This window comes from Neopelma chrysocephalum, unplaced genomic scaffold (assembly GCF_003984885.1).
Source record: "Neopelma chrysocephalum unplaced genomic scaffold, ASM398488v2 Primary Assembly neopelma1_45, whole genome shotgun sequence".
Taxonomy (NCBI): Eukaryota; Metazoa; Chordata; class Aves; order Passeriformes; family Pipridae; genus Neopelma; species Neopelma chrysocephalum.
The window spans coordinates 4,325,664-4,352,533 of NW_020897704.1; the positions used below are offsets into that span (position 1 = coordinate 4,325,664).

A 26,870-nucleotide genomic window follows, 5' to 3' on the forward strand; every position below is an offset into this window, starting at 1 on the left:
TCAGTCTATATTTACTCTGCCTGCTTGAAGAAAGTATCTGAATAACTTTTCTGGATACAAAAAAATAAAGGGATCACAAGAGTATATTCCATTGAATGCACAGTGAGCACCATGTCATACAGATACTGAAGTGAATATCCAGTGGGCTAATCGCAGACACATCCATAATCCTGGAAAACACTAGATTGAGGACTGGTTAGGTTAACAGATGCAGAAACAGAGAATCTAGCATTGTACAAGAAATTGCAGTGCATGACTTTGGCACATAAGACCTTAGAAGAGACCTCACAGTTCTGAGTATGACTAACTCCCATAAGCAGACTGAAGGTTCTCTACTACTTTTCTGAACAGAGACTTAAAATCAAAACTATTCTTTGTAAAAAGAAAAAAAATTCTCCTATGTATACTTATGCAAAATTTTCCTTCCCTGACGTTTTACAAAAAGAATGAAAAAACATCTCAAATCCATTCAGAGATGTCCCTTCTGTCCAGCTCTGGGTGTCCTTAACTCAATCCTACAACTCAGTGGATGAGTGTTACCTATCCCAAAATGTAACCTGCACCTTGGTTACACACCTCCTCCAATTTGGCATCAGCCCATAACGCTACCAAAAGGGGCACTACCCCTTCTCTCACCGAAGGTTTGTTTCCTGCTACATCACCAGCTTCATGCAACTGAAGATGAGGCTACACAGGACAGCCTGAGTTAATGTAGCTGCTGGAAGTTATCAGAGAAAGGTCCTGGTCTTCATTCCTTGCTTAAATGACCCACCCTGTGCCAGATTTAATGCTTGTGTGACCTCTCCAAAGGCTGTAGGCAGTTTCTGCAGTTAAATGGACTCGAGTCACTGAGGACCAGAACTGACAAAAGAGAGGGGCTATTTTCAAAGACAACTGATTATCTGCTTTATCATACTACAAACTACCAAGCATGGCAGAAAGTCAGGTGCTGGGTTCCTGGAGGGAGTTGAGGAAGGAAGAAAGAAGGCAGTGAGAAAAAGTGTTTTCAGTATCCCCGAGATCGAGTTAAAAGTGCCTGGGGAACAAGGGTTTTCAGAAGTTCAGAGAAGATGCCCACAAAAAAAAAAAAGTAGGATAATGCAGCCTGAGGTTATTTATTGGCTGATTTCCCCTTCAGGACTGGTGCACCTGAAGTTGCATTTTTACACTGTGACAGAAGATTCATCCTCATGGCTAACAGAGGGATGCATCTATGAAGTGTGTCTGAGTTGTCTGTGCTCTTAACCTGCATGAAACTCAGTGCCTGCTGTATTTGTTTAGCATCAAGGAGATAAAAGGTGACAAGCAGCCATATGCAGCAGCAACCAGCAATAATTGGCCAGCCAGATACTGTTGGGGGATAAGGAGCAAAATGCACAAAAAATGATGAGAGCAAAACAGTAAAGGAGGTTATTATCAATACCAGATAATTCAGTGTCAGATAAAGGAAAGTTGAACACAAAAGAAAATTAAATCCTGAGCGGATGGCAATAATTTTGTAGGTGAGATGCAACAGCCATAAACACAAAGCAATGCACAAGTATACAGAAATTTAACTGCACAGGCAGAAGAATGCAAAGCTATTAGCACACAGGAAAGAGAAAGTAAAACAGCAGTTTTATCAGCCCAGTGTTCAATAGCAGTCAGAAAACAAGAAGAGTAAGAGGGATTATCAGGAAAGGAACATTATGGAAACATGAATGTGCTGCTGTACAACCCTGGGCAGACTCCTGTCTTGAAAGCAAGATACTTCAACTAGAAAATGTGCAGAGAAAGACAAAACATATAAGAAGAGATTAAACACATTAAATACTCGTGAAGCTTGCGAAAAGATGACTGAGGAAGATATACTGCTGGACAGCATGACTAGCATGGAGACAGTAGAAAGGACAGGAAGAGGGAGGAATATCCAGGCAAAGTACGACTGCAGGTTTCAGGGCCTTTCCCCACACATCCGCTATTGGCAGCTACCAGGGGGCTTCTGAAGAACATAAATCTTCCACTGGACTCAGCACAGGAATGCTTATACTATGTATGGGAACACAGCCTATGGAGGGGGCCTTGGAGGTACTCTCTGACCACATAACAAGTCACAGATACAGCACCAACTGCAGAAACAAACCATCTATACTTTCATCCACAATTCTTTTAAAACCCCTAATTCCCATGGAAGAAGCCATAACAGCCTTAACACCCTGAGCCCAGAACTTGTTTTCCTACTGCTGCAAGTGCAATGGAGGTTAGACTTTAAAACAAAAGTGAAGGTAGCAAGTGAACAGCAGTCTACTCCTGTCCATATGGATGTTCCCATCATCTACCAATTCATATTATATCCATTTTATTTAACAGGACAATATTGTGGTTACCTAAACATGGAGGTCTATATTACAGAGTGCAAAACAAGAGCTTTTTTCACTAGCCAGAAGCATTATGAGACCCAACATTACAATATATTGCTCCACAAGGTAACTTCAGATAAAAAAAGAGGTTAAGCTAAGATTCTGCTGTCACTAGCTCACTTTCTCTTCTGCCCCAGAACAAGGTTTCTCAACTCCCCCTCTGTGCCAGGACTAGCAACCTTAAACCACAAGGAGATGATGCAGCTAAAAAACAAGCCCTGTTCAGACTAACACAGGGCCACTGTATGGACACAGAAGGGATAGCGGAACCAGGAAGCCAGGGGAGAAGATAAGACAAAACCTGTCTTACCAGTTAGGTTCAAGCCAAGTGTTACTGTGGAACTTCAAGTTATCCACATTTGAGCCAAATACCAGTTTGCACAGTGTTGCTTTGCTTAATGGAAAGCAAACAGGTAGTTCTCTGCAAACAATTGTAACGGTTTTGAAATTCAAGGAGGGGCTAAAGGAAATCTGGTTTTAACCAGCAGCAATAGCTTGATAAGCTGTGGATGCCAATGATCCATTGCAAGTATGTTGGTTTCATGTTAACATTCTGCTCAGTATCCATCTTCAGTTAAAAGCAATGAAATGCAATTTTGCTGCTTCATATTTATGTAAGTGATTACAAAAAGACAGTTTGTTTAGGTTTTTTTCCCAATTCCCTAACTCAGGATGAAAGTTGCAGCCGTTTTGACTTTCAGTGCAGCTTTTGGGCCTGAATACACATTTCAATGTGAGGAGGCAACCAAAGCATAACTAAGCAACTTACCAACTGTTTTGATTCTTATTAGAGAAAAACAAAGTCTTTAGCATGAGACAGTTGGACTGTTCTTCCAGGTTTTCCCTATATAACCCATGCTGCTAGTGAATCAAATGGAAAAGGTTGGAGGTTTTTTTTTTTAATTGAGACTATCAATAGAGAAATATGTTCTTTAAAAGGCCCAATGTCCAAATTTTATTATTTGCATTAACCCTGGTGACAAAGGAAACTAAGATTGAGCTGTAACAATAGGAAGGATCCTTGTATTGTCCTCTGGCTTTGAAGCCAACAGAGTCTGTATTTCCTACTGTCTGCACACAAAATCAATTCAAGAGCTGGTAGGAAGAGGTAATTACAAAGCTGCCAGCACGAATTTACATCACAGAGAAAAAAAAAGTCTGGTGTTTTATTTTCATTGTCCTTTTCTTCTTAACAGAGAAGTAGAGCAAAAACTGTTGCATTTAGCTTTGACATTAAAAAAAACAACTTCTGTGCCTGTTTACAAGGTCAGAAGATCCTCAGCTATGCTGCTCTGGTGGTTGTGAACATGCATTTTTTGGCTACATGCATCAGAATAATCCACCTTACCTAAAATAACAGATGGATGCAGCAATTCATGCAATATGCAAGTGTTTTAAAATGTCCTTTCCTTTGATAGGGCATAAGTAAAGAAAACAGGAACGATGCATTATTGCCTAACTCCGAGTCAGAAAGCCTGCTCTGAAACACTTTATGCACACACACACATAACCAGCCCCAAGCCACTGCAAGTGCTTCTGCAGATTATATTTCTATTGGGGGTGCAGTCCTGGAAATTCCCCAATTACACCAATAAAACAATTCCAATATACAATTACCACACACCCAAAATAACAATCTATGAATTTCTTCATCCAACCAGACTCAAGTGTCCTGTCATTTTTAAGTCAACTTTGTGCTGTTTCACTGTGTTTAGTTTAAAATAATTTAAATACAAGCTAAGTGAGTGAAAGTGAAAAAACACAGGACAACACTTGTTCTGCAAACACATCCCAGACATGTCAATGTCAAGCTGCCAGGGTAGTTACAATTTGAATAGAATCCCACATTTTTCAGTCCAGATTTTTAAAAACCTCCCTCAGGGTCTACTGTCAATTAGAAACTACTCAAAAGACAAGTGGATAGGAATTAAAGAGCAACACATTAGGATGAAGAAGGAATGCAGCTAAACAGATAACACCAAAATCAAGTGCTCCTTAAATAGCTGTGATATAGATGCAGATTGCAGGAATAATAATTGCAAAGTTAAACTTGTGTCCTGCAAATGGAGCAGCTATTAAATACAGTAGGATTCCTGCCAAGGTCAACAACTGCCCAAATGATCCTGTGAAACAACCTGACAAAACGATGTTGTGAAACAAAAATCCTTGATGCTTGGAAAAAAGAAAATACCCAAACCTAACTTTCCCACTGTAACAGTATTCTCACTTATGTCGACAATATTAGGTTCCCAGCTCGTGGGAACACTGGTTTTGGTTGCAACTTGACAAATTGCTCTTAACATAAACCTTTAATTTTCACTGTAGGAATCATACCTGTTTTATAGCTTGTTGAAGTTTTTCCAAATTTATTTCTTTGGCTTCTTTTAGTAATGTCTTTTCATCCATCTTTAACATAGAAACTCTGTACTGGCATAGTTCCACCACAACTACATCAGGCTGCACTTCTTGTATTGTCTGAAAAAAATGAATTTATTTACACTGATTTAGAAAGGAATAAACAGAAATGCAGCCAATATCAATACTTTAAAGAGAAAAGGGACTTAAAAAGCACATTCCAACAATCATTTTCAATTAAAAAAACCAGTGGAGTAGTAAATAAGACTTCTCCAAATAGCTGTGTATTGAGAAAAATATTAAGGAAGCAAACTGCCTTAGTTCCTGGATGCTGTGGGACAGGAAGATGAAGAACACATTGTGCTGGGGAGGGGAGCAGGAAAGAAACACTTGATGTTAAACTTTTCACATTCACAAAATTAATTTGACCATACTCTGTGATTATTTGCAATCTGAGTAAGAACCATGGTTGATGATTCTGGCACAAGATTCCTCCCTCTCTAGCTCCTGGATAATAAAGCCACTCTAAACTGCAGATTTCACATGAGGTACAGTATGAAATTGTTCCTACTTGCACCATTCTTGAGACTGGATCCAAGTTTGGGACAGCATGGTTTTACAGCCAAGTATTATACAGGCAATGTAAGTTTCACTAGTGAGATTTCAACTTGCAACATTGACACTGTATCTGCATTTTTTTTAAGGACAAATAAAAATATTTGAGATGGGAGAGCAACGTATTGCATCAAAAATTATTACTATAACATGTCTGCCTCTCATCTCACAGTGCTGGTAGCCTTTCAACAGCCAACTAGGAAAAACAGAGCCTGAAGGTTACAGCACAGAACCAAGTCAGAGAGCTAGACTTTATTCTACTTAATGCTAAGTTGACAACATTATAAATATGCTTTATAAACATGCTGCTGAAGGGTTCACACTTAGCATTTACCTTTACTACATCCTTTTTGCTGCTGTCACTGAAGTGGGCTGTTCCAACCACATACACTTTAGAACCATCCTCAGTGTCAAGCTCAGTCACAGTGCTTGGTAAAGCAGGCTTCTTCTGCCTCTTCTTCAACTTCATCTCCAGGAGAATTTTAAATGCATCTGCATCAGCTATAAGTGTAAAGAAAAACAGAAAAGAAAAGCCCACATGATATAAAGTGCAGGTAAGTAAAACAGAAAATAAAAATGTCACCACTAAACAGCAGAGCAGAGCTAAAAGGCCATTGATTTACCACTGTAATCTTACATTCAATTCTGAGGCTACATCATTGAGAGTGCCATCACTGGAGAGGCTGCCTCCAAGCATGGGTCTCAGTCCAGGTTTCCTACCCTGTGGACACTGGGACAGGTTGTCCACGCAGTTCAGTAAGGGAAAGAGAGAAGCTGTGTGGCAGGTGAGGTGGATAGAGAAGCAAAGAATACTTAGAAAAGGTATACACTAAATTAGAGAAAAAAAAAAAGAGCATTTTTTAAATTCTAAAACAAAATTGTCCCCTTTTGGGATTTTTATCTATATAAAAGGTAGCAACACGAACACTGGTGTGAATGTGCTGGCAGTCAACTGCACATATTGGCACACACAGGATACCTACAGTACCAACCTTAGCCTTTTCCGTGATTAACACACCAGAGATCAGTACACAATTGAAAATTAAACCTCAAGAGGTAGTTAGGTCAGGAAACCGATCATTTTTCCCTAGTTTCAACAACAAACTATTTAAGATCAAAACGGTACAAGGTGAGTTTAGCCTGCCATACTGAAAATAGGAGGATCTATCAGTTCTGTCACAGTTCCTTGTTAAATGCCAGATAGCCTCATTAACTGAGATAGAGAAGCTTCAACTCTACATCACTGGAAAATATAGTCACTTTGAATGAGTATCTTTGAGCTGTAATGCATCTTAGAAAAAAAAGTATCAAGCAGGAAAGCAGAGTTTTGTTTCCAACCAACTCTCTTTCTCTGGCAAGCTGCTGTACAAGTTAGCAGAGGTCTCAAGTGGTCTCCAGAAGCCTGGAATAGGATCATAATCCCAGGGGAAAAAAAAAAAAGGTTAGTGCACAGTTTGCAGGCAGGATGTCAAAGATGCAGATAAATTAGTCTCCTACCATACATTCATTTTCATGAATCTGGTTTAACTGTGTGGTCCTGGTCCCAGATCTGTCCCACAAATACTTATAAGACTTTACATAAAAAAACTCCAAAAAACCAACAAAAACAAACCAAATCAAAAAACCCCCACCCAAATAAAACAAACAAACAAACAAACAATCCCCCCTAAACTAAAAAAAAACCACCCAAAACAAAAGGAACCTTTCAACATCCTTCTCAGTCAGAATTTCAGCAGCCTACAACTTCATGGTCAATACCCAAGAACATGGTGTGTTGCAATCAGTACTGTCTGAGCTAAGACAATGTTGCTGCCAAGCAGATGGTGATGCTAAGGAGAAGGTAGTGAAAACATGACTGAAAAAGGAAGAAGAGGTAGAGTTGTTGCATTTGTAGCACTCTCAGTCACGTAATAATAAAAACAGCCACGGTAGATCAAACAAAATCTACCTAAGCAAATATCCTGCCTCCCACAATGGTCAAAAGTGGATGTCTAAGGGAGAATGTGATAAATGGGGAAGTGTGCACATACCTGCCCTAAATACTTTCCTAGCCTAAAGATATTTATGGTTCAGATTCCCCCAGTTGAAGGTGGTTTCTACATGTTTGGTAATCCTTAAAGGATGTAATTTGTATTTATTTTTCACGCCTTCCCCTCATATATATACTCAGAACTGGACTGAATAGTGTTTCATGTGAAGAAAAACTGCTGTAACGGTGCAGTACCAGATGTTATAATTTAAGGACAAAATCAGGGAAAACATTCTCAGGAACAGCTATGGTTTTTATTAAACCAACTTCTATATCTGGAGAAAAAAGTAACATAAATTAATCTGCTTCTTTATGTCTGAATATATTTCCCATAGCTTTAGTCAAGGCTCTGTTTGCTCCCATGAAAGCTGAGATCCCTGGGGATTATTCAGCAACTTCAGCATTATAGTAATGTTGTTGTTACTAATTTGCCCTAAGGTGGTTCAGAGCCTATTATTTGACAGAAAGCACAATCTGAATGTTCCTATTGTTATAAATGAGCACTGTATACATTAATATCACAACAGTATATCAATATACATACAGCAAATCCTAAGAAGCCTTTGTTTTCTCCTCCTGAGAAAGAAATGTCTGCCATTATTTGATCCTTACCAATGACAGGGAAGGATTGATACACTTCCTTGGCTTCACAGGACAGTTTTGGTTGGAATACTTCTGTTCTTACATCCCGCAGGCTTGGCCTTTCATATCAAAACATTACCATGCTAGCATGGGCAACACATTCCATTTGAGACAACTGATCAACATTGAATCACTAGATACCAGACTGCTGAAGCAAACCATACTTATGCATCAGTGGCTTAGTAAGCAATGACTGAGCTCAAAACAGTATCTGAGTGTATGTATTAAATCTTAAAATATTTACTTGGTTTTTAAAGTATGGGATCAGCAAACTTACAATCAATATGTCATTGCTCTTTCTAAATTTGATTTACACAACTGGGCCTTGAAACAAATCATGAACAGATTAAGTCAGATGTGACCTCATTCACACCTCCCTTTGTGCTAACAGCCACAGCCGTATTAGGTAAGGAAAAGTTAAGGACATTTAGTTTAATACACTTCCAATGTGATACACCCTCCCCGGTCAAACCAGAAACATACAGATATTCTGCGATACACCGGACGTTTCCTTTGGGCCATCTTCTGGTGCATCAGAGGAGGACATTGGATCTGCAGCAGCCTGTATGAAACAAATTCAAAAGGAGGCTGGGAATTATAATGAAATGTTTTAATACATCTTTCCCTTTGTGAGCTTGCTCAATTTGAAACTACATATAATATTCAAGCAAGTAAATAATTTAAGCAGTGTCACAAGTCAAAACATCTGTGGTTTTACAACTAATTTTCCCAGCTGCATAAGTATGAGAAAGAATATATTAAAAACTACTTCATGCCTATTTTACAAGATAGTATTTACAACCTGATGTGGAGCTTTAAAATAAATTGGATTCTAGACAAAAAGAACAAATTTATCTCTAACACTACTATAGCATTTTCTGTGTTGGAAACTAAAATGTGCACTGATTATTTTAATACCATTTAACTCAACTACCAGTCAGCATTAGTCTGTCAGGAGTCTGAAAGTTAATCAGCACTCACAAGACTAAACACATCCATTCTAGAAGAGTCAGGCCAAGTATTTTATTTGTTGGAATAAGTGTAAGGCAATTACACAAAATGCACACCCAACCTTATAAAGTTTACGTGCATGATGACTTATATATATATAATCTCAGAAATCAAAGTCAAAAAGAAACACGGCATCTGCATAATTTTGCCCTCTAAAGGATCAGAAGGTAACTGAAAAGATTCACTAAGACTGACTCTTACGTATTATCATTAGAAGTATATGATGCAGGTCTTTGGCTAACAATAACCTTTTTTATTTTTAATTAACAGGCAAGTTTTAAAACCCATGCATAGAATTCAATCAATCCCGGTCATTCAGCCAGTGTCATCCAAGCCAGAGAGGCAGAGTTAGTGCAGAAAAGAGACTTAGGAATAAGGGAAAGCTAAGACATAAATTATCTTTAGGCACCTACATTAATTCAAAGTTTAATCAAAATGATTATTGGGAGAATTTGGAATTCCTGAACAACACTGAGTCAAAAAGTTAGAGACTGGATGCGAATCCATCATCATTCAAGTACTTTCCAAGTGAAAGGCAGTATTAATGAGTCAGCAAGCAGGCAGCCAAGCTCTCCTGAAGGATGCCAGCCTTTTAGCTAAAACGACTGCTTTATTTACTTTGTACTTAACCTGGTAAGATTTAAAGCAAGACTGTACAAAGCACATCCAATTGTTAAGAGCTTTCAACAAGAGTAATTATTTTCTTCTTGCATTACATTATGTCAAACAGGAATTTTCAGAAAATAAAGCCTGGGTGTCTTACCGTGGCCCCACTGAAGGCAAGAAAAAATTTATGATATATTTCATGGAGCAAACTCAAAAAGTAAAACAGCTTTACAGTGCAAAGTTTAAAATACTCACAGCAACAGATTATCCTTTCATTACAAAGCAAAAGTCTGTTCATTGACAACTGCAAACTGCAATTACACTGCAAACTGCAATTATGTTCACAAATTTAATTTAACACCAGCTCAGCTTTTGCTCACAACATATGGCTTGACTCTATTGCTTGCATATGTTAACTCTAGTCACAAAAATATTTTGGAAAAATTTATCCATCTGTAACATATGGAATTAATCCTGTCACTTATGCTGGCTTTGTCATCATAGGATCACAACACTGCAGAGAGAAAAGCGCTAAGCCACCACATGAGGAGTCTGCTGTTCTTTTTTTAAATTAATTAACAGGACAAAAGAACCGACATTCTTATATCTCATAAGATAAAAATTTCCTGAACTTTCCCTATTATATCAGAAAAAGGTTTTGAGATACATGATATGAAAGGAGAAGAGAAGGAACAGGAAGGGTAGAAAAAGCATGTCACTTTAATGTGGCAAGGAACTTAAGCCATGTACAGTGAGATGATTTATATCTAATCAATTTCTTTAATTTACTCACAAAACATTTTTCCTTCTAAATGTTTAATCTCATAGGTTAGGCTATTTTCTGCAATTCCTCACTTGCAAGTAGATTAATACAAAATACCCTATTTAGCTTTTGCAATTGGAGGGAAAAGAACCTAAATGTGGTAAAAAATAGCACTCAGTTCCCCATCCCCCTGTTTTAAAAGGGTTTTCACGCTGGTATTTTCAACCCTACAACTCTGCAAAACTTCCCCAAGGATGAGTGGAAGAACCTGGCTGATTCAGTCTTGACCTTCCCTGCAATTATATTGAGAAACAAACTTGTCTCCAAGCCCTACCTCAGGCTGTTGCTCCTCTTGCATCCCTGCAGCGGAGGCTTATTTTCACCAACCACACAAGAACTGCAAGAAGTAAAAGTAATGAGAGAGAATTAAAAATTAATAGCATCACCCAGAGTACTTGCTTAAAAACTGTAAGAGGGAAGAAAAAAAGCAGATGTGTCTCTACAGTTTCAAACAAAGGTTGAAGTAACAAAAGTGGCAAACTGAAAATGCACAAACGTCACTTCTTCAACTCTCCTGCTGTTAAAATAACCACATCAAACAACAAAAACAAACCAACAGCAAACCCCCCCCCATCAGCAGGGTAGAACTAGCCTGTTTCAGTATGGTTCTTGAGGTGGCTCTAAATCCAGAGCACAGTCCTGTTCTCACACACACTGAGATAATCTTAATAAACACGGGTGGATTTCATGGGAACTCAGAATTTGCTTTTTTTACTGTCTTAAAAATGCCTTTTTCCTCCAGATCAGTTCGTAAGTAATTGAAGATACAATATGGTTGTCAAAAGGGTTTTTGCAATAGCAAAATAGTTCTGTCTTGTCCAAATAAACTACACCAAGACAGTTTTTATGCAAATTCTAGGAATAATCTGTATTTCTAGGACTTCACCGCTACACAGAATAGGAGAGCAGTCACAATATTAATATTCAACTAGAGCCACACACATTGTTATTTGATCAGCATGGTGTGATGACATATATTTACAAATATGCCAGAGTCAGAACATCAGTAAGATTGTGTCTGTGTGAAAAACCCAGGAAATTTGGTTTTCAAACCCTTAGTGAATTGTTTCCATGTCTTAGTTCAACAATACGGATGAAAGAAGGAACCTTAAAAGTGCAGAGTTTTTCCTGAAGCTGGAGAGTGCTATGTTCTGACTTGGGTGGTACCCTAAGGGGATTGCACAAGACACTGAATGCATAACTAGCACTCATTCTGCTTATTCTCACTGCTATCCCACTAAAATTGAGGCACTCAAAGAAAGTGCTGCTTCTTTACTACAAAATTTTGAGTTATCTCCCTTTGACTTGTTTCACAGTATGTGTGAACAGTGTTTTATTTCATTAGGCTGGAGAGCAGTCCTAACCAATTTAGTCATACAACACATTTGCTCTAAAGAGTGGAGGGACAAGTTTGGCTCCTGCCCTATGGTCAGGTGATGTTGGAGGAAAGCTGGGTGGCTGGCTATCTGTATATGACAGTGTATTTCAGCACACAAATGTGATGGGAAGCCTCCCCCTTCCCCAAATGCAACAGTCTCCTGCAGTCAGATTAGTGCTCTGCATCCTGGTTTCTAGCCTTTACTTTCAAGTCAGCTGTTCCATTTTCTAGCTTTGCTTAAAATATGCTTCTTTAAAAGAGCATTTGCCTGGGCAGTGTGAAGCATGTGAGTGTAAATCCAACCACTGGCACACCTCCCTCCACGTGTGCGCGGAGGGATTTCAGCAATTCCTGCCTCTGCACTGTCCACTGCTAGCTGTCAGCTGGCAAACTGGAGATCACAGCTGCAGGCTGGGCAAGAAAAAAGTGGAGTGGCCAAGATCCTGGCTTCTGCATAGTTCCCGGAGCAAAAGCCCCATGAAACCCAACAGAACCCCACACCTCAAGCAGGCAACAGCTACAGACACAGCTCCCAAGTTGCAAGGCAAATACCTTGTAAAAACAAAAATACAAACTGCAAACAGTGCCAAGAGGTTCAGTAAAACAAACTATTCAAAGAAATGAGAGAAGTCTGCACAGGCAACATAAGCACTCCACTGGTTTTGCAAAATTTTGCATAATTTAATTTTCAAACCAGGACCATGCGCCTTGCCATCTTCCAAGGAGTCAGGTCAAGGAAACTTGGATGTCAGAGTAAGCTGAAATGGCAGGTGAAGCTGAGCTGCTCTTCTGTTTCAGTGTTTCCACAATTTACATGTGGTGTGGACAAATCTAAAGAAGCACAGCAGAAGGAAACCCCTGCCAGGAGACCTGCAACCTGAATGGGACACAGGCTCCTCCCTCCAGACAGTCTGGTGGCTTTGTGAGTTTAAGTGAGCCCAGAGCCTGTTTTTTATCCTGCCTCTCGTCTCTGATAGACTGGTTTAACTACTTGTTGACTTAGGCAGTAAACTAGACTGAAGAGCAGATTCAGATTAAAGAACAACCTTCTTTCCCCCCCCCCATGCTACCAAGGCATTTTAAGCTCAGATGACCAAACAGCTCTAGGAACAACTGCAACAGCAAAACTGGAGGGACAGCATGAAGCAGAGATGCTGAAACCAAATGCCCTCTGAGAACATATTTGTCCAACTATATCATCACCCAGGGTATACCAATACTCTGATGCTCAGCTCTGGACTTGGTTCTCAACTGGTTTATGTACAAAATACCACAGTATTTTTGCCAGTGAATCAGCTGGCCCTAAGCACAACCTGAAGTTCTAAGCTTGGTTAAGGCCTTCTGGTGTTTGAAAACCTGTCTCTTATCTAGAGAGTACTCTTAAAAATAGTAAACTGCAAGTTTTGGTTAAAGAATAGTGCTTCTGTATAGAAGTCTGAGTGGTATTTTTTCCCACCAAGTGACATTTTAGAAAACCTCATCCCATTCTCACCACTGACTAAATTATATATCTGATACTGGCAGGGGGGAGGCAGGGACAAAAAGTGAGATATCTTTGAAGTTTACTCATGCTAACCAGCACCGCTTTTCAACTGACTTGTACAACATTTGGAAAAAGTAAGGCTGTTTGTTCACTGTGGTTCCCAGCTCCAGCCTTGCAGGGAACCCATGGCACAATACCCTGAAGGCCAGATGAGAGATTGGGCAGCCACAATAACAGGCAAGTCTGCCACTGTTTTCTTCTAGGACAAGCTCAAGAAGTGGGCCCATAGGAATCTCACAGGGTTTAACAAGACCAAGCGAAAGGTGCTACAGCTGGGTCAGGACAAGCCCCGGCATCAATACAAGCTGGAGGATGAAGGGATTGAGAGCAGCCCTGCTGAGAAGGACTTGGGGGTGCTGGTGAATGACAGGCTGGACATGACCCAACAATGTGCACTCAAAGCCCAGAAAGACAGTTGTGTCCTGGGCTGCATCAAAAGCAGTGTGCGCAGCAGGTCAAGGGAGGGGATTCTGCCCCTCTGCTCTGCTCCGGTGAGACCCCACCTGGAGTGATGCAACCAGCTTTAGAGTCCCCAGCGCAGGAAGGACATTGACCTGTCAGAGCAAGTCCAGAAGAGGCCACCAAGATGATTAAGAGGGAGAGAGCATCTCTCCTACAAGGAAAGGCTGAGAGAATTGGATTTGTTCATCCTGGAAAAGAAAAGATTTTGGTGTGACCTAATTGCAGCCTTCAAGTACCTGAAAGGGCCTACAAGAAAGATGGAGGACTTTTTACAAGAGCATATAGAGACAGGACAAAGGGGAATGGCTTCAAACTTAAAGAAATTAGGTTTAGATTAGATATTAGGAAAAAATTCTTTACTGTGAGGGCGGTGAGGCTCTGGAACAGGTTGCCCAAAGAGGTTGTGGATGGCTTATCCCCAGAAATGTTCAAGGCCACGCTGGATGGAGCTCTGAGCAACTGGTCCAGTGACAGGTGTCCCTGTCCACAGCAGGGAGTTGGAACTAGATGACTTTTAAGATTCCTTCCAACCCAGGACATTCTATGATCTTGTTTTCAGGTGCTCAGATCTGCTAAAGTTCCACTAGACGTGAAATTTTCCATGCAGAAGACCTGTTTCTGCATTCACCAGAGTACAGACAAGTCTGGCTACTCAGCTAGCCAGCATCCTCTTCAGCAGCACTGGCAAAAGGCCGTTCCCCCATATTTGGGGCATTAGTCAAATACCTTGGACTCCAGGCCAACCCAGCTCATCCACATTGAAAAGACACTATCCCTGTACATCCATGTATTCATAGACGATTTCTGTATGCCATGATACTTGAAATATAAAATTGAAACCTCTGAGAGAAGACTGAACATACCTTGCTGTTACACAGATAACAAACTGAAGCACACGAATCTGTAAGCACTTCCTTCCACCGTGTCCAACAGCAAGAAAAGGTGCTGATTCAGATCAAATCTTGGCAAACATCTGAACAACTTAAATCCATGCCTTTCCAAATTTCTTAGAGCTTGACTTCTCAACCTGTGTTTTCTTCTTTTTTCCGAAAGTTTAACTTCCTAAAGAAATGATGAAGGTAACAAGGCACTTATTTGTCTGTGCTTGCTAACCCATAGGTGAATTTTAAACAGACTTGGCAGGAAGAGTCTCACAGTCATTTAGAGGTGCAACGCACCTCCAGGAAAAAGAGATGACTGAGGATTACAGGGGGCGATGGATGTGAAAAAGATGTGGTCGGCAGAACCTGCCAGGGAACAGAAGGAAATTCAATCCCAAGTTGTAAAGCCACAGGCAAAAGAAGCTGTTCAGACAATTATTTAGTGTGTTCCATAATATGTATACCACAACATCTCATAACCTCAAGTTCTTCTACTTACCATGAGATTTGGCATGAACACGTGAAACCAATCAAATCCCCCTTCTCCAGCTACTTCAAAGGCCTGTAAGAGGCCCTCACAAAATAAATCACACACTGGAAATCTCAGACATGGCAGTGCACTTCTTTCAGACAAACTGGGAGATGCAGCTTCTAGGCACTCACAAAGATCAGAGATTAGAAAGTATGTCTGTTCTCTTATTTGCCAGGAGACTGTCTTAATTGGGGATTCATTCTCCTGCTGAGAGTGCAACCAAGAAAATTCCTGGAGCTAAAGGAAAGAAGGAGGAGTCTGATCTGGCTTCTTATGATCCACGAAGACTAGGCTTTGCCTCTGGAATTTTCTTGAAAGGACTCCTTAATGACTGAATTCCCAATTCAATCATCTTTTTTCCCCAGCAAATGCAATTCTTGTGCTTGTGGCATCTTTGCTAGTCCAAGGCAGCCTGCCATCCATTGGTCATTAAAAATTGTTCTTCGTATATACATGTGTGAACAAATGAAGCCCTTTTCCCAACTCTTAAGACACCTAGGCAACCAAAGAGGAATTTTTGAGACCACCAAAAGAACTGCAAGCCTAGAATTTAGCCATTACTCATCTCTACTGATAGGCACCTATTTCCTGTCAAGGTCTTCTTGTCCTGACAGCACACACAAGACAGCCATTCCACACTGGCAAAAGCACTGCTGAAGAGGAGCTGTATTTTTCCCATGCAGATGGGTCTTATTCTCTTCCCCCGAAAAGAACAAGTTCAACATCTTCTAGCAATGTTTATCCTGCAGAGGTTGATCAAGTAGAGTGAGAAAGACCTCCCTGCCATGCTTATGTCACATCAGCCCTCCAGCTTTCCTAATATAAAACAGCTTCAGCAGCGCTTCCTCTTTGTGTGAAATATGCTCATGAACTACTGGCTCATTTTTCATACTTGGTAGTCTTAGCTAACCAGAGGGTTTCGGTTCTAGCTGCATATTTAGGTATCTGAAACTCTCTTAGCTTGCAGTCTCAAGAACACAAGAGGTACGCACACTCACAAATCAGGGGTTCTAGCAAGGCAAGTAAAAGAACAAATACCCTTTCCTGTTTAATTTCAATGATGTAGTTCAGTGAGAAAATTCAAGCACAACACAGGCAATAGACAGGCAATTCGTTAAGATATCCTACAGCAGGGCTGCATTTCTTCTTTTATTGTGTTGTTTAAATTTGCTTTCTTCAGAGAGTGATTTCAACTGAATCGATAAAAAAGTTCTCAAAAAGCTCTCATGCTTCAACCTATAAAACAACATAGTCAGCTACTCTTTAAAAAGATTTTTATTGAATGTTTTCCTCCTGCTGAACTATAAAGAAATTCAGAAGCAGCATTTGCTTTCCTCAACATGTTGACGCTGCAAGAGGGAAATAAAGTTCTGTGTCATCTTATAATTGCTCTGTACTTCCTATGAGCTGCATACATATCAGAATAGCTGGAAAAGAAACTAGGAGCCACCTAACTACCACAACTTGTTTCACCCTTTATTGAAAGGGACAGGCAACAATTTTTATATTTGATCCCCCGACAAACAAATCTAAATGCATCTATTAATGCTTTTGATAGTTACAATATTCATGAGGATTGCAGAAGGTACCTACATGTCTTAATACTCAAAGTATTAATCCTGTAGCCTCTGAGATCAGATTATATGTACTTCCTTGTTTTACAAATGAGGAACTGAGGTGTATGAATGCTTAAATGCGTCTACAAGTGTCTAAGTTTTACTTGGCTCCCCGCCGAGTCCCAGACCCAACACTGAAATACCCCCAGCTCAGGGTTAAGGAAAAAAACTATGAAAAATCCAAACTAGCCAAACTTATATGAAAATAAATGTATTTATGATATATACAGCTATGTACAGTTGAAATACCATGCACAACTCCAAGGAAAAGGGAAAGGGAAGGGGGAAGGAAAAAAAAGGAACAAAACCAAAATAAAATATACATGATCGACAGCCCAAGATCTAGCAACTGAAAGAATTAGCAAAAGAATATCTTACTACTCTCCTTGGGACAACAGAAAGTCACGCTGGAACGACTGCCGGCAACCTCCGCCTCCCAAGGTCGACAAGGCCTTACCAGGCCTCACTGTCCAACCCGACAGACTCAACAGCAGGGAGTCTGCACCTCCAAAGCCACCGGAAGGAAAGAAACCGAAGACCTCTCCTCCTTTCTTCTTATACTCCTGGCTTACGTAAAAATCGTAGGGAATACCGGGTAATATGGGCACTTCCTTGGTTACAAACTGGTCACCAAGGAAGGCCTAGACTAAACTACTACAACAAGCCTGACCTCTGGTAGCTAAACAAGCAGTTAGAAGGCTGCTGGAACTTTCAAAGCATTTCAATTTTGCAATTTGAATTTTCCTTTGTTATTACTCATTGGTCCTTCTTCTAAGATCCCCACACACCCTGCAGGATAGCACTTCCTCATAGAACACATCAACCCCACTCATCCTTGTTCCTCTAAAGTTATTGTGGGAAAGACAAGAGGTAGGCTAAGGACAGAATTTTGGAGCAAGCTGTTGAACAACAAAGCGGGAGTTTTCCACAGAGAATACAGCACACCTCACACAAGTCATGCTACAACTGAGATAAAACTGACCTGAGCTGGACATACGCCACTGGCTCACACAAAAGACTACGTCACAAACAGACCCGTGTGCCAGCCCTTTAACACCAGTATCCCTGGCCAGAACACAGTTCCCATCAGCTTGGCAATAAAAATGTATGAGCATTAAGTGTGCTGTGTTTCATCCTTTAAACCTGCAGTTTCACTAGCAACGGATATTTGGTTTAGCCTGGTATATATTGGTATAGCCTGCACACTTCAGAGTCATCTTATGCACTGCATAAGCATAAGCACATCTCATTTGAATGCTGCTACCCTTTAAAAGGACCACTTACTTTATGTAAACAGAAGAGGTATATTCAGAAGATACAGACCCAACTTTTCTCTCACTGACAAACTGTTGCAGTCATTAATTACTTGCTGTCTGGAATGCCTAACAAAGCACCTTCCATTTTTAACATTTAACGTAGTAAGAGGGCAAAACCAAATTAAAAGATACCCACTTAGGTCTCAGCACCATCCTCTGCAATGGAAGGAGAGGATTTAAGACTGATGAGGCGTTTTCCATACTTACCCATGGAAGTCTTACAAATGTTTACAAACAATCATCCACTCCAAATGGTGTCTTCTCTGTTGATAGACTGCTCATACCCAGAAGGATGAATCAGCTGAAACCTGACTGCCAATTAATGCAACAGCCACAAATTCAGAAATTGGAATGTATTTCAAAACTATCACTAAGGTGACCTACTCCACATATTGCATGTTATCTCTTTGACACAACCCACGCCTTTGAAACTCAACTGAGCAACTGGTTCTGTAATCACAGATGGTTGTAGAGCGTGGCTTTGGTTTCTCATGACTCAGAAGTTCACAAATTTCAAAAGAGAATTTTACCCTCTGAGCATCAATGTTCCTGCAAAATGAACTGTGTAGATATATGCAGCCTAAACTCAGGTACCTGCACACTGGAGTCAACATCCATTTGCATGCTTCAGAAGCTAAAATATAAAAGTCACAGACAACTACACTAATTTTGTTTGAAAGGAGGTGTTGGAACATGAGAGTATCTGTCCTGGGACACTGAATGGACAGAAAACATGTTTACCAGTGAAAGACAAGAAGGCATTCTCATATGTTTTAGGGTTTTAGAAGTTATTGCTATTACACTGACCAGGGCGACTTGATGAAATGAGTAAGTATGAGGTGAATCAGGATGCTAATGCACAGCAGAATTGAGAACAAACATTTGCCCAAATCCTTCCTGTTTTAAGAGTTTGTAAAGAGATTGCTAAATTTAGAAACGTGGGACAGAAAGACCACAGTGACTGGCCCAAGTCTGGACCCAACTCAGAAACTGACAGTTTTAGCACATCAATCCAAATCACTTTCCTATTGTATTCCAATATGAATCATATGAATTCAGGGAAGATCTGAAACCAAAATAATTTTATTAGACTTTGCTGCGATCAGCAGACTGGAGTAAGATATCAGTACATCTTCTCCTTCCAGGTCATTTAAAGCTATGAACCAAGTGATACTTCTGATTCTGGGAAACCCTCTCCAAAACACTCTCATGCAGAACAAAAGGAAAAGAGCACAGCTGCTGCATGTGTAGTTTCTATGGAGTTCTACAAAAAGCAGGTTTTCCACTCTACTCCCTACCTACAAGCAGCAAGCAAAGGAGAAGGGTGAAGAAGTTCTGCCATGGACAACTAAGTATTGGCTTGGAAGATATTGGACTGTGGTCCACAAAACTTGGAGAAGTTGTTTTAAATTCCACATACACACTGATATTTCACATGTCAGTGGCTGTCTGTTGAGATATGCAGAAGCTGGGTCTCAAGAGTACTGGCAGACGCTCATTTTTCTTACAAACACTTTTAAATGCAATTCTTATGAAGGTAAAATTGGGATTCTGTAGGACAAAATAATTTTGCCCAATTGCCAAGCACAATATTTTATCAGTAGTATTCTTTTGCCTTCCATCCTAGTCACCAAACAATAGCTGGGAACAAGCTGATCTACTCTCAAAATCATTAGGTGATCACAAAGCTGAAAACAGTTACATGACACGGACCCAAGTGCTGGCAACAAGCAAAGACACACAGCTCTACTGTGGCAGGGAACTGAAGAAAGAGGGTCGGGTTTCAAGACAGACCTAAGAGAGACAAAGCTCCAGGAAAGCAAATTCCAGCCTGTATACACAGGAGCCCCAGGATAGTGCTAATCCCTCAGTACTACAGACACATTCACACTAACCAGGAAAGCTGTCTTGCTTCAAAGTCCATCCAGCAGCTGCTGCACCACTCATTTAAAACATAAAGCACCCTGCACCTGACAAGTTCAGTGTTTAAAAAAAAATAAAATTTTCTCTCAAAAGATTATCTCTATTTCCATGATTATCTGCTGCTGTCCGAAGAAATGAGAAAATCCCTCAGCAACTCCTTATAGGGATTCCTCATTCACAGGTCTTCTTTGTGGCCTACACTGTACTTAGAGCTGTATTCTTGTCCTTCTGAAGGACAGCTCCCGGCTGTGCAACACACCAGACATGTGCCCTAGTGAGACAAGATCTGGATCTCCAGATGCACCACGCAGGTGACTGGAGATTTTTTTTAAACTTCATCAGCAGTCATGGTGTTGTTCAGCTGTGGTGCAGGTTCTTGCTCCTTCTCACAAGCATGCACACCCTTCCTGCACAGAGACACAGACCTCTCAACATACATTCATCAGGTTGCACTGTCTGTACAAGGTTATTCTGCAGACAGCCTGTAGGGCTTAGCCACTTGAAAACACGAACTCCTAGAGCTCTAGTGTAGTGTCTCCTGCAGCCTGATATGTGGAGTCATCAGGACACTGAAATTCTTGCATGTGGATGTGCTAAGTATCTGCAACCCTCAGTGATTTCGATCAAAACTGCTGAGCAGGTCAACTGAAGGCAGAGGAAGGAAGGAGGCAGAAGGACAAAACAGCTCCTCTACTCCTTTTTTATTAGAAAAAGAAGTGTAAAGGAAGACAACTTATCTCTGAGTGCGTGCGTGTTTTTGTACAAATCTATAAATTGTGGTTAATATTAAAGTTATATGCCCCTGAGTCCTTTTTTAGGAAGGAAGATAAATATTGTTTTAAGTTCAAATACAGAATGACAGTATTAACTAATATGTTCATAACATCTCAAATTTGAGTGGCCCTTCACAAAAACCTTCAATAATTGTTTCTGACTTCAGAAACAATTCACATAGGCATTTGCAAATAGGTTTCCAATCTAGTAACAACCCTCATCAAGAAAATATATTGGTGAGATTTTGTACTAAATAATTTATGACAGACAACCAGTACTGCTAACCAGCGTGGACTTTCCCTGACAGAAGAAGGAGAGCTGCAGAATCCTTCTTTCCTACTGGCACTGGCTGGTAAAGCTCATGCTGTGATATCACTTCAGACAGACACGGTTATGCACCACTCCCATTAAATCTGGAGTACACATATCTCTGGCCTGCTCTCATTTCAACATTTTCAAAGGCTGCCTCAAATCTTTTTCTTCACTTTTTCAGAATAGCAAATAAGGAAAAAGAAGATGCTTTCCAAAAAGTATTATTTTAAAAAAAGCACTGGTATGACTCTCCCACAAGTATATGCCAATAGCACGTTTTATTCACAGCTGTAGCGGCAGCAGCAGCAATGTTTCACCATATTTACCATATGGAAGAAAGAATGAACTGAAAAATAAATCTAACTCTCCTAGCACCACCAAATTAATATCTAAAGTCTACAGTTAAGATGCAAGAGTGCCAGACACTGTGATAGCTGATATTTACAATCAGCAACTCAAGTTACTGAAACTTGAAAGTCTACTGAGAGCCACAAACAGCAGGGCACAAATCAATGCTACAGCCACAACCCAGAATTTTCAATTAATAAACTCATTTAGCTTAGGATAATTAAATGGACATGTGTTTTTCCCCTACTGTGCAAGGTAAGCCCCTGAAATCTGTTGGGTCTGGGTTTTTAAAAATTTTTTTTGCTTTAATCTGTTAGTTTTCCAAGAAGGAATACCTGCATTAATGAGCTGAACAGTAGGTGAACAGATACATATCCCTACAACTCGGAGAACTGAGGTCACTCCAGGCACCTTCGATATTTCTTGGGACTACTATTGTCACCATATATGCAAAACAGCATCTAACTTGTAAAAGCCCATCCCATCCTCTCGCTTTTCCAACTCATCGGCTGCAACTTTCTGCAAAGTTTTACCAAAGAAAAATACTCTCTTTCTTCCTGAAAGCTAGCAAAAACATAAACACCTCTGTTGTATGGATACCTCTATCGGTACATGTATTTTCCTCAAGAGAGAGGCCTAGGCTATGCCTGGGACACGAGTTATGTTCGAGACCTTGGGTTAATTAGAACTATTATCACAGGTGAATTCCGAGAAAGCCACAACTGTTTAATGAAGGGAAAAAAAAAGAAAAAAGAAAAACTGAGTCTCGGCTTTTCCGAAGCTCCCCGTCAGAACCCAGCAAATCCACGCCCTTATCCCCAAACACCTGGGTCAGGTACAGCAGCACGGAGAGCTCTGCCCACATCACGCTGCCACCTCCGCGACCCCCCAACCCAGGGAACGGCCGTAACGAAGGTGCGAACCCGGCACCTCAAAAACGGCCCCAAGGGCCGCATTTCCCCGCAAGTTCCCGCAGGGCAGGGCAGCGGGGGCCTCCCCGCGGGGCTCCGGCGAGAGGCGACGGGCAGGGGCCTCCCAGCCTCCTCCTCCCCTCCGGAGCGGGGCCGAATGCCCTAGCCCGCCCGCTGCGAGGCGGAGCTCGCTCGCCCGCCCGCCTGGAGGCCGCCCCCGCCCAGGAGGCCCCTCGGCCCCGCCGCCCGCGGGGTCACCGGCGGGGCAACGCCGGACCGGCCCCGGCCGCCCTTCCCCGGGGGCGCCGAGCGCCGCCCGCAACTCTCTCGCCAGGCCCGGGGAGCGCTTTCAGCGGCGGGAGCTCCCCGGCCACCTCCCCGCCCGAGCGAGCGCTGCCCGGCGGCATCGCCGGGCCGGCAGCTGGACGGGCAGAGTCAGGCGCGTGCCAGGGGGGCGCACAGAGGGGACGCGGCCGCACCGCTCGCACCCCGCTCCCCTCCGGCGGGGCACCCGGAGAACCGCGGCACACCCTCCCTCCGCGCACCCGCCGCGACGGGGCTCGGCCCCAGCGCGGCCCCGCCGCCCCCCGCCCCGCTGACCTGCCGTGCCGTGCCGTGCCGTGCCGGGCGGCGGGAGCGGCGGAGCCGCCGCTGCCGGGGTGCTGCGGACGGAGCGGGCGCGGGGCGTGTTCGCGGGACAACGTGCTGCAGGAGTCAGCGCCGGGGCGGGGCCGCCGCGGGGCACCCTGGGCACTGTAGTCCCCGCTCTCTGCCCGGGCGCGGGGCAGCGGCGGCAGCGGACTACAGCTCCCAGCTACCAGTTCCTCCTCCCTGTCCCGCCCCGCGCGGCTCCTCCGCCGGCTGCCGTTCCGCTCCAGCCCCGTGTCCGCTCGGCTCCCGGTGGCCAGTCGGGGCTGTACCCGCGGAGGGGCCGCCGCGAGTTATTGGGGTTTCTGCGGGAGCCCCGAGGCGGAGCGGGAGCGTCCGGGAGTACCGTCAGCGGGTTTCGAAGCACCTTCAGCGTCCCTGAGGGACAGGGGCCTTCTGGCCGGGAATTGAGCCACGTCCTCTTTGAGGCTGCTCTCCCTGGCCAGCTGAAGCAGCTCAGCGGCCGCTCTCACCCGAGCCCAGCTTGGTGCGGGAGGTCCGGCTTGGCACCGACCTTCTAGTCCCGGACTGGGAGCCAGCAGCGCCTCCCCGCCGGCGGTCCTGCCGTGGCTGCCGGCAGCTGTGCTGTGCTGGCCCACGCGTGGCTGTCCTTACGAGTGCTTTGGAAATGGGTAAAAATGTGAGGGAACCCGTAGGTGTGGGACTGTACGGGGTGTCCGTGTGAAAACATGCCGTGGTCGTGGGTCTAATGGAGATTGAAATCGCAGGGAAATCACACTCCAGTCGACGTCATCTCTGAAGCCATCCGTGACTTCCTTGATGAGCAGTCCTGCTCTTGCCACGGCTGTTCTGGCGGTTCACTTTCTCTCTTCACAGCGGGCCTCTCCTGCTGGAGAAGAGTTAATGTTTCACACACGAAACCTGAAAAATCTGTGTTGCACCACCTGTTCAAGCACAGCTGGCATTTAATCAGACTTCAAATTACCAGGCTGATACATACAAATCTTTTATTGGTCAAGAAAACATTTTTTTCTGGAAAGATGTGTCGAGCTGATTATAGCGACTGATTGTTGTCTCTATCCCTTTTCCTTCTTTTTTTCCCTTTCTGGCAGCTCAATGACAGTATTGCTAAAGCACCCATTTAGTCTAAGCACACATCTGTTGTCTTAATACATTTTCATTAGAACAGATTTGAGGATATGTTTTCTGATCTTTTCTTAACTTTTCTTTGTTTCACAGCCAGGGTTAGTTTAGGATTGGGCTGAGCTTTGGAAGTATGTGGTATGTAGAAATCAAGTCCAGACATGTTGAGACAGTTGGGAATTTTACTTCCCATTTTGTGTAGTAATAGTTTCAGTTTGCTGTAAAAGCACAGAGCAGGCATTTCATCTGTGAAAATAATGAAATCAAAACACACCAAGTAAGGTATAATCTATGCAGACCTTCAATTCTGGGGAAAAAAAAGCCATCCAGTGTCTGACAGAAAAGGAAGAAAAATTCGCTTTGAGCATTTTAATCTAGTGCTGTTCAACCAATTCCAAACACATTTGTTTGGGTTTTTTTTCCCCACAACTGGTCACTGAAGGCCACCGAGAAAGATGGGACACTACTAAATAAAAGAACAAATTGGCTGCTGCTTTTGGGGAGCATGCCAGATGGCTTTCTTGGCATCCAAGGACATCTGCCCTTTGAGTAGTGCCATTTCTAGATGCAGCTGTTCCCTGCTGACCACAGCTGCTTTCTTCTGAGTCTGCTTCTAATCCCATCTCTTCCATGCATCAGCCTTGCCCTACTACAAGCTTTCCATGGCATCAGATCCACTGTGGGGCTGTCCCGTAGCAGGTATAGCCCTGTGAACGTGTGCTAAGCAGCACGTGAGAGGCCTCACTGCTCAGCAACCTGGATCTCAAGTTGCAGTAGTGTCTCTTACACTGCTGACTGCAGGTTTTATTCTCTTACTCAGATTTGTTCAACTATCAGTGTATGCCAGGCTTACACAAACTTTGTTATTTGCAGTATAATATATTTGGTTCAAACTGTATGTCCTAAGTGACTGTTCTGCTTTTTTTTAGCTGCAGCTCCTCCTGCTGCACCACCGCTGCCCACCGCTGGTGTTTTGTGCAAACTCTGTGAATCCCTTGATAGACTACAGATGTGTTCCCAAGCTTCCCACTGCTTCAGCTGCAAAGGTTCAATGATTTTTTAGTTAGAGCTTGGGGAACACTGCCTTAGCCTGCAGGAAGGACCTCACCTGATCTGATCTGATTGGCAAGCCCTGTCTGTGTGGGAATACTGTGAACCTTGCTGACCTGTTTTTCCTTTAGCTCATGATACTGCACCCTGATTATGTGAACAGTGTTGGTGCTTTCATGTACGATTACTTCAGGCAGTGTTTCCTTTGCTTGCTCAGCAAGAACTGCGGTGGTTGAACGTGCCTTTACAAGGACCAAGGCAAGGTGCAGGTCTCTACTGACACAAAACAGTGTGGCCAGAGATTCTGCCTGTGCTATTTCAGCCTGGTCTGTGGTGCACAACACTTCTGAAAGTGAAGAGGGAGTGCTGAGATAAGAGGAAGTTTATCGAACAGTGAAGACCTCTGCCAGCACTATTGTTAGAGGTGCCCTTGTGCTAGGACTGTGCCAGGGATCCTTCTGAAAGCTGTGATGTCTCTGTGGGAGCCTGCGTGACTGTACTGGTCTGTATTTAGAGAGGGTTGTGGTAATTAAACGATCCATTTATTAGCAATTGCAGGATGGGTCACTGTTGTCTGCTAAGTGGCCTAGTGTAACATGTAAATTCTTAATATTTATTTTTAATACTTCAAATGTCTTCTTTAAATGTTGCCATTGATGTGGGATTGTTTTGAAATCAATGGCAAATGCCAGCAGTGAAGAGAGGGCTTGGTAGGTGATTCATGGATTTCTTCAGTGTTTCGACTCTACTGAAAATGCCCTTTTTTTTTTAATTGAGACTAAGCCTCACTAAATGATTACCAGCCACAACACAGTATATCTGAAGTAGTTTTATTGTGTGGCGAGTCAGAAAGGCTCCTCATGCACATGCCACTGTTCTTAGGCATAGGTGTTTCCAGGATGGGATAGGAGCAAGGACAGGAAGCTAAGTGCACTTCTGCCTGCCCTCTCTTCCTCTCTTTCCTTCTTTCCCTTCCATCCCTTTTTCTCTCTTTCTTTTTCTTGACAAGTTATTTTTACATGAGGTTTCTAGAGAACTGATAGCAGTGATGGTGACATTAGCTAGAGTAGCTCAATTGTCTTCAGTGATCTCTGGTTTGTACACAATAGAGACCCGGTGCAACATTTGCATCAGCCCCTGAGCAGATTGCCAGGGAAGTCACCAGGCTGTTTCCTGGATGGCCATAGGTCTGTCCCTGTCACAACAGGTTCTTAAGAACTTGTAATAACAAGCAATTCAACACTACCACCAAAACAACTCTACCATTAAAAACTGAGCATTAGGAAGGTTGTTCCAGCGTCTGACCTAAACTGGTGTTTGCTTGTGTCCAAGTCCAACAGCTCATGCCCTGCTATCTGTGGGTCTGGAGGACAATTTTCTTGTCACGTCTCCTCTTGCCTTCGCTACATTAGGGAGCCTTACGATTTTCTCCACAAGTCCCACCCTCATGGACACTTGGCTGGGGGGCGTACTGCACACTGCCTGGAAAACGCCCCTGGGCCCATCCTCGCTGACTCCCCCCCATTTCCGTAGAATCCTTCCCACCATCTCCGCCGTTCCCAGCCCCGGGGCCGGGCCGGGCCGACTCGGGC

The 26,870-nt window shown here is 42.7% G+C and overlaps 1 protein-coding gene across 4 annotated transcripts in view; it reads right to left on the bottom strand.

Annotated features, from left to right (window-relative positions):
- TRABD (TraB domain containing) overlaps window positions 1-23,141 on the bottom strand; it is a 32,159-nt gene extending 9,018 nt beyond the window's left edge. The window contains exons 1-5 of one of the 4 annotated variants that reach the window (XM_027679220.1): window positions 23,091-23,141; window positions 10,755-10,821; window positions 8,524-8,602; window positions 5,704-5,870; window positions 4,734-4,874 (exon numbers count right to left, since the gene is read on the bottom strand). In XM_027679220.1, coding sequence (XP_027535021.1) covers window positions 4,734-4,874; window positions 5,704-5,870; window positions 8,524-8,602; window positions 10,755-10,778 — 411 coding nt within the window. In that variant the 5' untranslated portion in view covers window positions 10,779-10,821; window positions 23,091-23,141. Of the gene's footprint in view, window positions 1-4,733; window positions 4,875-5,703; window positions 5,871-6,006; window positions 6,144-8,523; window positions 8,603-10,754; window positions 10,822-22,391; window positions 22,623-23,076 lie in introns of those variants that run through there. The other 3 variants (XM_027679221.1, XM_027679219.1, XM_027679222.1) reach the window with 3 other exon arrangements.
- Between the last annotated feature and the right edge of the window lie 3,729 nt (window positions 23,142-26,870).